Source organism: Salmo salar, chromosome 10 (genome assembly GCF_965601325.2).
Source record: "Salmo salar chromosome 10, fSalSal1, whole genome shotgun sequence".
In the NCBI taxonomy this organism is placed as follows: domain Eukaryota; kingdom Metazoa; phylum Chordata; class Actinopteri; order Salmoniformes; family Salmonidae; genus Salmo; species Salmo salar.
The window spans coordinates 110,809,832-110,824,278 of record NC_138300.1 but is presented as its reverse complement, the minus strand read 5'-3'; the positions used below and the strand labels follow the sequence as shown (position 1 = coordinate 110,824,278).

Below are 14,447 nucleotides of genomic sequence, written 5' to 3'. Positions count from 1 at the left end.
TAATCAGTACCATGACTCAATTAGTTTACTTCAGTCCTATAGAAAAACAGTGAATGGAAGACGACACAATAATCACAAACACTGCATTTCCATTCATTTATAAAAGAGAGAAGAAAAGAAATGCACACGTTGTCGAAATCCTTAATACTGAAAATTAAGCTATTCATGCAAGTAATGGACTTAAAATCTTGGAAGACATGAGATGTATCCCTAAATGCTAACTGGTACAATTGACAACGCTCAAGAAAATGAACTATAATGATTAATGTATTTTCTGTTACTAAAGAGAAATAGTTGAAAGTACACCAAACATGAACTGACCAGAAAGTTAACAGATTTAGAGCAAGTTGAACGCAATGTAATTATTAATGAAAAATGACAAATTTAAACAAAATACATTGTTCTTCCGGTAAAACATTGACGCAATGATACTTTGCAGTGGTAGATGGTAGTAGGTAGCTCATTTGGACAGTTGCACATAAACATTTGGCAAACGAGGCCCGTTGTATGCTGCCAAGTGAAGTGTGAGTTTTCCAACTCAGTATGGCATGAGAATCAGGATTGCAAAAACATTACTGGCGATAAGAAAGAAGGCACCTTTAGGATTTCAGGTATCCTGATGTACATCATACTGTTTATACTAATAAGACTATGGTTGTTTGTGTTTGTATCCCAAATGGCACCCTATTCCCCATATAGTGCACTAGTTTCGAGCAAGGCCCATAAAGAATAGGATGGCATTTGGGAGACATAATCCTAAATCCCCCATGACAGGAATCACATGACTCATTGCAGCTGAGAGATTCATCTACTATTTATGAAGTAAAGTGCCACAGACAAGTACATTACGACAAACACACATCCACACTAAAAAGGGGAACATAAATACCATTCCCCATAAGATACAGTACTTTCAGGATACACCTGGCTATTGCTAAAATGCACTTTGATGGGATCAGAAGTTGCATGACTAATGAGACAGCAGGGTATTAGTGCAAAACCTCATTGAGGTGAATCATTTGGAATTGTATGAGCGCTCATAACAAGATCATTTTGAATTGTTTGGAGTTAAAACTTAAGCAGAGTACACATTTAGTACTTGCATGTGTAAAGCGATAGTCAAATGTACTTACTGATGCAACGAATGACTCAGTACTTGTTGATACTACACCTATACTAGCAACCCATAAATGGAAAAAGTAAATACAAAAACAATTACTATTTTTTAATTCAGAAATGACTAATGCTAGTCCCATGTAGCTGTTGGTAGAGAGTGGCGCTTGCAGCGCCAGGGTTATGGGTTTGATTCCCACGGGGGACCAGTATGAAAAAAGTGTAAAAAAATGTATGCACTTACTACCTACTGTAAGTCGCTCTGGATAAGAGCATCTGCTAAATGACAAAAATGTAAAAATGCTAAAGGCAAATGTTACTGTCCTCAGATACGACGTAGAGTATAGGAAGAGAGATGAACAGCAATTGACAGCTAGAGCTGGTCTCTTGGTCGACCTGTTTCACTTCAGTGGACATAATAAGATGTGTTTTATCGCCACATACACCGGATAGGTGCAGTGAAATGTGTTGTTTTAAAAGGGTCAGCCATAATAGTACGGTGCCCCTGGAGTAAATTAGGGTTAAGTGCCTTGCTCAAGGACACGTCGACAGAGTGTGGGCAGTCTTCTTTTTCGGAATATGTTACCAGTACCCAGAGAAGCTACCAGCTACCTATAAAAGAAGCAAAGACATTAATCCAGACCTATTATTGATCTGATAATGTAGCCTAAATATTGTTACAGTAAAAAATAAAAAAATAAAAGTGATTACAAATAAGGATGTAATGACAAAAAATGCTAAATCTTCTGGGTTACAACATAGAAGGTAAATTAACATTGATTAAAACCAGTTTCTTCACACCAGCACAGAAAAGAGAGCAATGACTATTTCACAACTCGTACCATGTTACACAATGAAAAAAACACGGTTAACAGTTTCACATTAGTAAAAGTAATTACATACACCTATCTTAAACTTCTAAAAATGCTACAAATCTATTGTAAAAGAGCCATGAAATCAGCCAAAAAAAATGCAGAATTAAAACACCATTTTCACACATGGTGTTGGACAAGACCAGTGTTCAAAAGGGAACAAATCAAAACATTTTGGCTGAGAGTACAATGTATTTTTCGTATTTTTTTTTTTAGAAAATTAAAATGCACACCAAGAATTAGAGAAAGTCTAGCCTCACCTGACTAACATCTCAGTCGCTCCACTCCAACCAAACGTGACAAACCTCTGTGGTATCAGTCCATTTAAGAGGGATTTAAAGTCAGCGGCTTGCTGGCACTGAAGCACATTCACTGTTTAACTACTAAGATAAAGCCTTTGAAGGAGTAAAGATTGCTTTTCTTCTGTTAGTAGAGAGTGAGATCAAAGATGGGATAAAAAACAAGGGGCAGAATTACTCTCAGTCTATCCTGAGGGTATTCAGCTACCAAGTTCTTATTTTTTTTTAAACTACCTTATTTACTGAAGTGTGTGTGTGTATTGTGTTGAGTGACTAACCATCGAAGATATCGAAAAAATAAACAACTGACTTCTGTAAACGTCTTTTTCTTTCACTCTGTGCAAACTGCATTGTTTAGTTAAGGAAGAGGAGTGAGAGAAGAATGCAGCAGGTTCATTTGGTAGCGCAGCAGTTGGGTACAGACAGACTGTATCCCTCCCCCTTGGGCCTAACCACTCGATGTTGCATGTCTGAAGGCTCTGGATAGGTATAAGCAGTGTGGCGTTAAAGCGTCACCCATATTGCTTCCACGTTACAGATCTGCAAACATTGAAGGGTTATGGCCAAGAGGAGTGGTAGGGATCGAATTGGAACTGGTAAAAAAGAAGAGACTAGCTAGTAGGGTTTTAGCTGGTCTAGCTCAGCTCTGCAGTAGAATGGGGTCCTCCAGCTCATGTAGGAAGGGCACAGAGCTGCTCTGGCTCTCTCCGCTATCCGAGTCATATGGCGTGTCGGGCAGCTCCATGAAGCCCCATGCCAGCTGGTCATCCTCAAAGTCAGAGCGCGCCTGAACTGGCACGTCGGTGTAGTCCTCCTCCTCGGGGGATTGGAAGTCCTGAGGGATGTAGAGCATCTCGGGGTAGTTACGGCTGACCAGGTCGCTGGTGGTGGCCAGGGACACCTTGCGGAAGGCGATGAGGTGCATGTGGGAGAACTTGATGTACTTGCAGCGCCTGAAGCCAAGCGACTCCACCGCCACGCGCCAGCTGCGCATCATGAAGGTGTGGCGGTTCTGGTGAGAGGAGTCTGGGGTGATGATGAGCAGCAGGCCGTGCAGTTCCAGCAGCTCGTGGGCCTTCTTGCAGCAGATCCAGCGTTGGTAAGGCGAGGGGAAGTAGGAGAGGAGCAGGGAGAAGACCACAACGTGGAAGAGCTGGGCGGGCAGGGCGTCAATGGGGCTACGCAGCTGTCTCAGGAAGGCTTCCACTGTGTCACCAGCCAGTTGCAGAGGCTGCTGGAGCTGGAGGTTGAGGAAGTCACACTTGTATACACTCTGAGGGGAAAGGGTAGAAACAGATACTTTAGAGCAACACAAGTTGTTCTCATCATGCAGTGGCATTTTAGACCCATATCTAAGACCCACTGTTCTTAATCCATTTAGTTATCCAAATCACTCGATGCTAATATTCTGCCAGTTCCTTCACAGCAGGTCAGGTTTCATTCCCATCAACTGTTGACACTTACTGTCAAGGGACAGTATTGTTCTGTGGTCTGATATTCACACAATGAATATCCCTGACATGTTTTAATTTATTTAACTAGGCATTTTGTCCCGGCAGGAAATTAGTGAGAAAGACAGAGTCAGGACTTTCTAGCTGGGACCGAGGGAGTGATCACAGACAGTAATAGTACATACCTCGACCGCAGGCACTATGTCAATACCGACTGTGAGGAACTCGTCAAACTTCAGGAAGGGGTTAAAACAGCTGCCAACGTCCAGCAGCCGCATTTTACCAAGCTGGGGGACGGACCTTCAACCAGAGGCGTTAAGTTAGCGTTAAGTTCGACATAGTAAGAATGCTTAATGAGAGCAGTAGCTAATAGAGGTAAGATGTGTCAATATGAACGCACAACAGAGCACGCTGACACAGAGCAAAATAGTCAGCTAAAAATGGACATGTTTGATTTAACACTGTCACAATACAGTACCTGGGGATAGAGGAGCTATAGGGCTGGTCACTCAGAGCTGTGGCCGACATGGCCATGGCAAGCCTGGCACTCTTCTCATCCTTCTCCAACATTCTTTTCATCCCACCATCCTGAAAATACTCCTGGCAAACACTGGAAAAATTGTCCCGAAACGTCACACAAATGGTATTAATGCCTTACTGTTAAAACAGTGATATGCTAAGAAATAAAAATGGGGCAAATCCTAACTTTCCATTGGAATCAATGCATGACTAAGTGAAAATTCAACAAGCAGAAGTTAGGATTTACCCTACAGTGTTGATATCGAAAGGGCTGGATGAGTCATCAGAGTAAGCATAGAGCAGTGGAGTTCTGAGCTAGTACAACACAGCCAGAGGGTTATTTACACAGTCTCCTTTTGTGGGGGACTATTTTACCTGCGACACCACTCGATGCGTCCCTCTCCCTCGCAGGTCTTGGCCCAGTGGTTGTCAGCCAGGTTCCTCATAGCCAGGGCGTATTCACTCAGAGTCTGTTCATCTTCACAGTGCTCTCGCCAGATCTTCTCAAAATCACCCACTGTGGAAAGATAACAGGCAGCAGGAGGTTGAAACAAAGTTAACAAACCCAACCAAATCACCTCACACCATACAGTATGACATGCATATAGTAAAACTACTAAGCACTGTGGGCTACATGAAAGTGGGCCAGACACTGATGCTTTGTTTTCCCATTTCATCACATTGAAATTCTTCATTATAAAATGGCAGGAATTGAAAGTTAGTCCTGTCAGTTGTGTTTCTAAAAATAACACGCAAGCATAGTATGTACGTAGAGTGCACAATAAGCCAACATGAATGTACCTACTTATAAAGTGTGGCCATTAATTCAAGAGGAATCACAATCGTTCAGCCCTTCAGATGAAAACACCACAGGCTAACACTGCTGACGCAACATTGCTTCAACATTTTGAAAACGGTTACTCGTCATTATATGTCAGGCATATCTGAAAACTGGATTTTCAATAGCTGTCTTCACTTCTGTTCCTAGCTCTACATCTTCACAAATTCCCTGCAACAGGTCTTCCCAGACGCACAGCAGAATGTGTGTTTCGAGAGCAAACACGCTGATAAGGAAGAAATCCCATGACCACATGGGGGAAAAAACCTATATCAGATTTGCAGAAATAAACGACAACAAGACGGGCTAGAATAAACATCAGTAGTACAAATCATGATTACTGTGGTAGCAATGCCAAGCAGACCAGATCATGCTTTACTTATTAACCAATCATGGTGTCAGCTGACAGGGTCTTTTCAAGAGCATCAGCTAGCCAGTCCTTCTGCTAAAGTGGAAAGGACCTGTTGAATGCAACTTTTTTTAAATTAATTACTTTGTGTGATTATTGCAATATATACCTACATACCAGTTGAAGTCGGAAATTTACATACACCTTAGCCAAATACATTTAAACTCAGTTTCACAATTTCTGACATTTAATCCTAGTAAAATGTCCCTGTCTTAGGTCAGTTAGGATCACCACTTTATTTTAAGAAAGTCATATGTCAGAATAATAGTAGAGAGAATGACTTATTACAGCTTTATTTCTTTCGTCACATTCCCAGTGGGTCAGAAGTTTACATACACTCAGTATTTGGTAGCATTGCATTTAAATTGTTTAACTTGGGTCAAACGTGTCGGGTAGCCTTCCACAAGCTTCCCACAATAAGTTGTGGCCCATTCCTCCTGAGAGAGCTGGTGTAACAAAGTCAGGTTTGTAGGTCTCCTTGCTCGCACACTTTTTCAGTTCTGCCCACAAATTTTCTATGGGATTGAGGTCAGGGCTTTGTGATGGCCACTCCAATACCTTGACTTTGTTGTCCTTAAGCCATTTTGCCACAACTTTGGAAGTATGCTTGGGGTCATTGTCCATTTGGAAGACCCATTTGCAACCAGGTTTTAACTTCCTGACTGATGTCTTGAGATGTTGTTTCAATACATCCACAATTTTCTGTCCTCATGATGCCACCTATTTTGTAAAGTGCACTATTCCCTCCTGCAGCAAAGCACCCCCACAACATGATGCTGCCACCCCCGTGCTTCATGGTTGAGATGGTGTTCTTCGGCGTGCAAGCATCAGCCTTTTCCCTCCAAACATAACGATGGTCATTATGGCCAAACAGTTCTATTTTTGTTTCATCAGACCAGAGGACATTCCTCCAAAAAGTACAATCTTTGTCACCATGTGCAGTTGCAAACCGTAGTCTGGCTTTTTTAATGACGGTTTTGGAGAAGTGGCTTCTTCCTTGCAGAGCGGCCTTTCAGGTTATGTCGACATAGGACTCATTTTACTGTGGATATAGATACTTTTGTACCCGTTTCCTCCATCTTCACAAGGTCCTTTGCTGTTATTCTGGGATTGATTTGCACTTTTCGCACCAAAGTATGTTCATCTATAGGAGACAGAACTTCCTGAGCGGTATGACGGCTGCGTGGTCCCATGGTGTTTATACTTGCGTACTATTGTTTGTACAGATGAACGTGGTACCTTCAGGCGTTTGGAAATTGCTCACAAGGATGAACCAGACTTGGAGGTCTACAATTTTTTTCTGACGTCTTGGCTTAGTTCTTTTGATTTTCCCATGATGTCAGGCAAAGAGGCACTGAGTTTGAAGGTAGGCCTTGAAATACATCCCTCAGATCAAATACATTGTAGTTACTCCACAATACTAACCTAATTTAAAAAATAAAAAAAAGAGTGAAAGGAAGCCTGTACTGATTAAAATATTCAAAAATGTGCACCCTGTTTGCAACAAGGCACAAAAGTAATAATGCAAAGAAATGTGGCAAAGCAATTCTATTTTTTGTCCTGAATACAAAGTTATGTTTGGGGCAAATCCAATACATTACTGAGTACTGCTCTCCATATTTGCAAGCATAGTGTTGGCTGCATTATGTTATGGGTATGATATTTATCCTGGGAAAAACTTTTTTTTTTAACAGATTGGAGCTAAGCACAGGCAAAATCCTAGAGGAGAACCTGGTTCAGTCTGCTTTCCACCAGACACTGGGAGATGAATTCACCTTTCAGCAGGACAAGTGTGGCCAAGTTACAGTTTTGACTTATATCTACGACAAGACCTGAAATGGTTGTCTAGCAATGATTAACAACCAATTTGACAGAGCTTGAAGAATTTTTTAATGAATGGGCAAATGCAAAAATCCTGGTGTGGAAAGCGCTTAAGAGACTTACCCAGAAAGACTCACAGCTGTAGTCGCTGCTAAAGGTGATTCTAACATGCATTGACTCAGGGGGTTGAATACTTATCTAAATCAAGATGGTGTATTTTTTCCAAAATTTTTATACAAATTGTTAGAATTTTTCTTCCACTTTGTTGGAGTATTTTGTGTAGATCATTGACAAATAAAAGGACAATCAAATCAATTGTAATCCCCTTTTGTAACAAAATGTGGAAAAAGGTCAAAGGGTATGAATACTTTCTGAAGACACTATGTTGAGCAATATTTTTTGAACATCCAATCGCAATACATATCGGCACCTAAATATCGTGATAATATCAAAATCGTACGGTTCCTGGCAATTCCCAGCCCTATTAGGAATACGTTTACTGGCAGATTCCTCCATTGGTTACGTCTGTACCGCCTGCCCTACAGCTGAATGGAAGACAAGTTCCTGCAAAGGCCAATAAAGTGAACTAAACCAGAAATGCCTAAATCTTCTGACCTCTTTATGGTGTTTGGTTTGTGACCAATGATCTGCGAAGGGTCCAATAGTGAAAAGCATGTTTGCTTTACCTTTGTTTTCAATGAAAGGACCTAAATATTGGAGTTAATAACAAGGAGACAGAATCCTGTCTCAATACTAGGCCTCAGACCTTTCAGAGTCCACTTTTCCTTTTTTTAGCTAGGCAAGTCAGTTAAGAACAAATTCTTATTTACAATGACATTTCACTTTGAAGGACGTTAGAAAATGTTCATTCAAAACAGACAGGGATCTCAATTCAGCAACTCTGGATGATATGTGCTCATACTATTGGCATATGCCGGTGTCTCATAACATCCCATAATGGATGAGCCTTTGAGTTTTTACTTGTTGAGACTTGTTCTTTTCAGTTTCAGAACAGGGGTGTATTCATTAGCTGGATTCCATTGCAAAACGTTTGCAAAATAAACTATAGGAACCAAACGGAGAGGGACCTGAATTTGTCCAATAGAAACTAGTTTTTTTTTGCAAAACGTTTCCCGATTGGAGTAAACGGTTTCCGTTGCTAAACATGACGTCAAACAAAATGCCATACAACCCATGTTGATCTCTTCGCCAGTACCCATGATCCAGTATGTTACAATTGAACAACCTTACCAAATCACTGTATGGCTGTAAGAGGCGCGATTATTATTTAAAAAAATTGATGACTGCCAAATAATCTAATGGGGGACAAACAAGGCAAACATAGCCTAGTTTAAAGTGCACACTGCAGATTGACATGTTCACAGGCGGCCTTGATCTAGCGTTAGTTTGACCTTATTTAAATTAGGTGAATGTAACGTTAGGCACATGTCCCATGATTGCATGACAATGTTTTTGTATTTTTTAGACAGTAGAGCAGCGAGACCCTGACATGTTGCCAGTCACTTGCAGTTTGTGCAAGGCCCCAAAAATAGGAAATAACGTTAGCTACCTAATCCGGGCCTTGTTTTCGATCAATTTAAATAGCCCGTTTGATGAGACGCCGTACCCCTGAATTGGGCAAAGCTAGCGTACCTTCTCGGTATTTTCTTCGCAGTTTTCTATGGACGTTCTTGACGACTCCGGACAGTTTTTCCTGCTCCTTCTTCTTGCACCGCGTTTCTTTCGGAATGAGAACGTAGCACGGCTCCAGTTCGGTTTCTGTCTCTCCTGTCTCAGCATTGTTCACCGGGTCCATAGTCCTACGACACTTCTCCTCCTTCACATCTAGCTACTATCTAGCTACTAGCTAGCTACCGGTGTCGGCCTCCGCGCATCCGATCCACTAGCCAAATACGCGCGTGCTGATTGGTTCGCCTGGAAAGATGTATTGTGGAGTTGACAACTGTATGACCAATCACAGAGCTGAAAACAGAAACGCCTTCTTATAGCTGTTTGCTGTTTAAATTGAATTATACCAAAGATGATGGACATACTGACAAAATACATGTCTCTCCGAGTCCGCCCACAATGGGAGTCGTTGTCCACAAAGTGGAATGGCGAGCTGTGTAGTTCCCGGCTTTCTTTTCTTTAGATTGGTGGATACATCTCATTATTGTAATCTTTTTTTGAGTATAGCCTCATACCATGAATATGTGTAGCCATCTTGAGACAACTCCGATATAAAGTGTTTTTTCTCAAAGTTGCCGTGATGTCACGTGTTCTACTTATATCAGTACACTCATAACAACTTAAGCATTCAAAAACGTATATTTGATCACATAAACCTCGCATAGCAAACAAGCCATTCATTTTTATGTTGACCAAATCCGACACTCTCATTGACCTCCATACAAAAACTCCTTGCTTGGTGGGCGAAACGACGAAAAAAAAACGCCACTTGCTGGAGGGAGACAGATTTTCTGCCGAGTTGGTTCTGTCTCTTCCTCTTCCATGGCGTTGTTGAATACTTGTTTCTGATTGGTTTGAAGGGCATTCTAGAGTGTGGACTATTTAAGCAATAAGGCACGAGTGGGTGTGGTATATGGCCAATATACCACGGCTAAGGGCTTTTCATACGCACGACCCATCTTGGAGTGCCTAGACACAGCCTTTAGCCGTGGTATATTGGCCATAGACCACACACCCCTGAGGTGCCTTATTGCTATTTTAAACTGGTTACCAACATATAATTAGAGCATTAAAAATAAATGTTTTGTGATACCTGTGTTATATGGTCTGAAATACCACGGCTGTCAGCCAATCAGCATTCAGGGCTCAAACCACCCAGTTTAGAATTCCATTTATAAACCGGGTGGTTCGAGCCCTGAATGCTGATGGCTGAAAGCCATGGTGTATCAGACTGTATACCATGGGTGTGATCAACAATTACTATTTACTGGTCTAATTGCGTTGGTAACCAGTTTATAATAGCAATAATGCACCTCAGGGGTTTGTGGTATTTGGCCAATATACCATGGCTAAGTGCTGTATCCAGGCACTCCGCATTGCATGGTGCGAAAGATCAGCCCTTAGTTGTGGTATATTGGCCATATACCACACCTCCTCAGGCAATATTGCTTACATTTACATTTACGTCATTTAGCAGACGCTCTTATCCAGAGCGACTTATAAATTGGTGCATTCACCTTATGATATCCAGTGGAACAACCACTTTACAATAGTACATCTATATCTTTTTTTGGGGGGGGGGGGGGTAGAAGGATTACTTTATCCTAACAGCTTACGTAACATACAGTATAATTCAATAGCTATAGTTCATTCTTACATTTTCTATTGAGCAGCTTTTGAAAGCAAAAGTCAAATTGAAAACATTGTTGGTGTAACAGTATAGCTTCCATCCCTCTCCTCTCCCCTACCTGGGCTCGAACCAGGGACCCTACTTCAAGGTCTCAGAGCAACTGACATCACCGATGTCGCTATTAGCGCGCACCCTAGCCATTTCACATCGGTTACACTCACCACCCTTTTGACCTGCTCCTTTTCCGCAACAACCAGTGATCCGGGTCACAGCACCAATGTAACAGTATAGCTTCCGTCCCACTCCTCGCCCCAACCAGGGCTCGAACCAGGGACGCTCTGCACACATCAACAACTGCCTCCCACGAAGCATCATTACCCATCGCTCCACAAAAGCCGCGGCCCTTGCAGAGCAAGGGGAACAACTACTTCAAGGTCTCAGAGCGAGTGACGTCACCGATTGAAACGCTATTAGCGCGCACCCCGCTAACTAGCTAGCCATTTCACATCGGTTACATTGACATTGTTGAATACAATTTTCATAATAGCAAGATAGGACTGACAGTTTGGTTAGCTAAACTAGGAAGTCTGTTTGTTTGTTACCAAGACAACTACTGTAGTTTTCTAGTAAACTTGCTAGCTACTTCACTGTTTGTTGAATACATTTCTACCAGCAAATGAACACAATTCTCATCCCCCACAGTGAAGCATGGTGGTGGCAGCATCATGCTGTGGGGATGTTTTTTATTGGCAGGGACTGGGAAACTGGTCAGAATTGAAGGAATGACGGATAGTGTTTAATACAGGGAAATTCTTGAGGGAAACCTGTTTCAGTCTTCGAGAGATTTGAGACTGGGACGGAGGTTTACCTTCCAGCAGGACAATGACCCTAAGCATTCTGCTAAAGCAACACTTGAGTGGTTTAAGGTAAACATTTAAATGTATTGGAATGGCCTAGTCAAATCCCAGACCTCAATCCAATTGAGAATCTGTGGTATGACTTAAAGATTGCTGTATACCAGCGGAACCCATCCAACTTGAAGGAGTTTTGCCTTGAGGAATGGGCAAAAATCCCAGTGGCTAGACGTGCCAAGTTTATAGAGACATACCCCAAGAGAATTGCAGCTGTAATTGCTGCAAAAGGTGGCTCTACAAAGTATTGACTTTGGGGGGTGAATTGTTATGCACGCTCAAGTTTTCAGTTTTTTTGTCTTATTTCTTGTTTGTTTCACAATAAAAAATATTTTGCATCTTCATAGTGGTAGGCATGTTGTGTAAATCAAATGATACAACCCCCCCACAATCCATTTTAATTTCAGGCTGTAAGGCAACAAAACAGGAAAAATGCCAAGGGGGTGAATACTTTCGCAAACCACTGTATATTAGCTTCATTTAGAGGTGACAGCTTTATAATGTATTGTAGCCAATCTAAAACGTGTATGCAAATGTGGATGTAAGAGAACAGGTTGCTCTGGTTTTAAAGTCTGGCCACAATGAGCTACTGGAGGCATTTTTCCTGTATGCATGTTGTTCCAGGCACAACAAAATAATGAGGTCCCTGGGTATGATGTCCCAGCCTAGGAGCCTGGAACAACATATATTTAGGATGTTCCTGGGACAATATTTAGGCAAAGAGATTCCATCCTCTCTGATTCAGGTTTGATGTTCTTGAATTAAGTTCCTGGCCTGGGAGCCTCTAGCAGCACTTGCAACAATGGGTTACTTTGTAGCTACATACTGCCACCTAATGGTAGGTAATATTGAGACAGAATCCTCCTCAGACCTTCCAGAGTCCACTTTGGAGGACATGTTAGAAAATCTTGTTCAGACAGGGATCTCAATTCAGCAACTTTGGATGAAACCATGTGCTCATACTATTGACATGAGGCCTGTGGCTCATTAAACATCCTATTGTGGATGAGCCGTGTGAACTTGAGATTTGACTTGTAGGATTGTGCTCTTCTTAGTTTCACAGGTAACAATGACATCACACAAAATCCATTGGTGACGTTAATATTCACATGGAAAAGTCCACAGACCCACTCCAAAAGGCTTTCGGAGCCATCATCGACTCAGTGGGTTTTGTCCAACATGTCTCCGGACCTACTCATACTCTGAACCTAGTTTTGTCCCGTGGAATACATTTTGTGGATCTTAATGTTTTTCCTCATAATCCTGGACTATTGGACCACCATTTTATTACGTTTGCAATTGCAACAAATAATCTGCTCAGACCCCAACCAAAAATCATCAAAAGCTGTGCTAAAAATTCTCGAACAACCCAAAGATTCCTAGATGCCCTTCCAGACTCCCTCCACCTACCCAAGGATGTCAGAGTACAAAAATCAGTTAACCAACTAACTGAGGAAGTCAATTTAACCTTGCTTAATACCCTAGATGCAGTAACACCCCTAAAAACTAAAAACATTTGTCATAAGAAACTAGCTCCCTGGTATACAGAAAATACCCGAGCTCTGAAACAAGCTTCCTGAAAATTGGAATGGAAATGGCGCAACACCAAACTGGAAGTCTTCCAACTAGCTTGGAAAGACAGTACCGTGCAGTATCGAAGAGCCCTCACTGCTGCTCGATCATCCTATTTCTCCAACTTAATTGAGGAAAATAAGAACAATCCAAAATTTATTTTTGATACTGTCGCAAAGCTAACTAAAAAGCAGCATTCCCCAAGAGAGGATGGCTTTAACTTCAGCAGTGATAAATTCATGAACTTCTTTGACGAAAAGATCATGATTATTAGAAAGGAAATTATGGACTCCTCTTTAAATCTGCGTATTCCTCCAAAGCTCAGTTGTCCTGAGTCTGCACAACACTGCCAGGACCTAGGATCAAGGGAGAAACTCAAGTTTTTTAACACTATACTACAATGATTAAAATAATCATGGCCTCTAAACCTTCAAGCTGCATACAGGACCCTATTCCAACTAAACTACTGAAAGAGCTGCTTCCTGTGCTTGGCCCTCCTATGTTGAAGATAATAAAAAGCTCTCTATCCACCGGATGTGTACCAAACTCACTAAAAGTGGCAGTAATAAAGCCTCTCCTGAAAAAACCAAACCTTGACCCAGAAAATATTTTAAAAACTATCGGCCTATATCGAATCTCCCATTCCTCTCAAAAAAATGTAAAAGCTGTTGCGAAGCAACTCACTGCCTTCCTGAAGACAAACAATGTATACGAAACGCTTCAGTCTCGTTTTAGACCCCATGATAGCACTGAGACTGCACTTGTGAAGGTGGTAAATTACCTTTTAATGGCGTCAGACCGAGGCTCTGCATCTGTCCTCGTGCTCCTAGACCTTAGTGCTGCTTTTGATACCATTGATCACCACATTCTTTTGGAGAGATTGGAAACCCAAATTGGTCTACACGGAAAAGTTCTGGCCTGGTTTAGATCTTATCTGTCAGAAAGATATCAGTTTGTCTCTGTAGATGGTTTGTCCTCTGACAAATCAACTGTAAATGTTGGTGTTCCTCAAGGCTCCGTTTAGGACCACTATTGTTTTCACTATATATTTTACCTCTTGGTGATGTCATTTGGAAACATAATGTTAACTTTCACTGCCATGCGGACGACAAACAGCTGTACATTTCAATGAAACATGGTGAAGCCCCAAAATTGCCCTCCCTGGAAGCCTGTGTTTCAGACATAAGGAAGTGGATGGCGGCAGATGTTCTGCTTTTAAACTCGGTCAAAACAGAGATGCTAGTTCTAGGTCCCAAGAAACAAAGAGATCTTCTGTTGAATCTGACAATTAATCTTGATGGTTGTACAGTCATCTCAAATAAA

The 14,447-nt window shown here is 41.6% G+C and overlaps 1 protein-coding gene across 1 annotated transcript; it reads right to left on the bottom strand.

Moving 5' to 3' along the window:
- Positions 1-82: 82 nt before the first annotated feature.
- Positions 83-9,226, bottom strand: samtor (S-adenosylmethionine sensor upstream of mTORC1). Its single transcript, XM_014125561.3, has 5 exons — positions 8,976-9,226; positions 4,630-4,771; positions 4,214-4,345; positions 3,921-4,035; positions 83-3,557 (listed from the first exon to the last, which is right to left on the bottom strand). Exons 1-5 carry the CDS (start codon positions 9,136-9,138, stop codon positions 2,925-2,927), a joined length of 1,185 nt encoding a protein of 394 aa, XP_013981036.1. The 5' UTR covers positions 9,139-9,226; the 3' UTR covers positions 83-2,924.
- Between the last annotated feature and the right edge of the window lie 5,221 nt (positions 9,227-14,447).

Excerpts from the sequence above, each read along its gene's own strand:
- samtor (XM_014125561.3), bottom strand. The coding sequence starts at position 9,138 with ATGGACCCGGTGAACAATGCTGAGACAGGAGAGACAGAAACCGAACTG. Across the intron at positions 4,772-8,975 it reads GCGAAGAAAATACCGAGAAG|TGGGTGATTTTGAGAAGATC; the intron begins GTACGCTAGCTT and ends ATCTTTCCACAG. Across the intron at positions 4,346-4,629 it reads CGCATCGAGTGGTGTCGCAG|TGTTTGCCAGGAGTATTTTC; the intron begins GTAAAATAGTCC and ends CAATTTTTCCAG.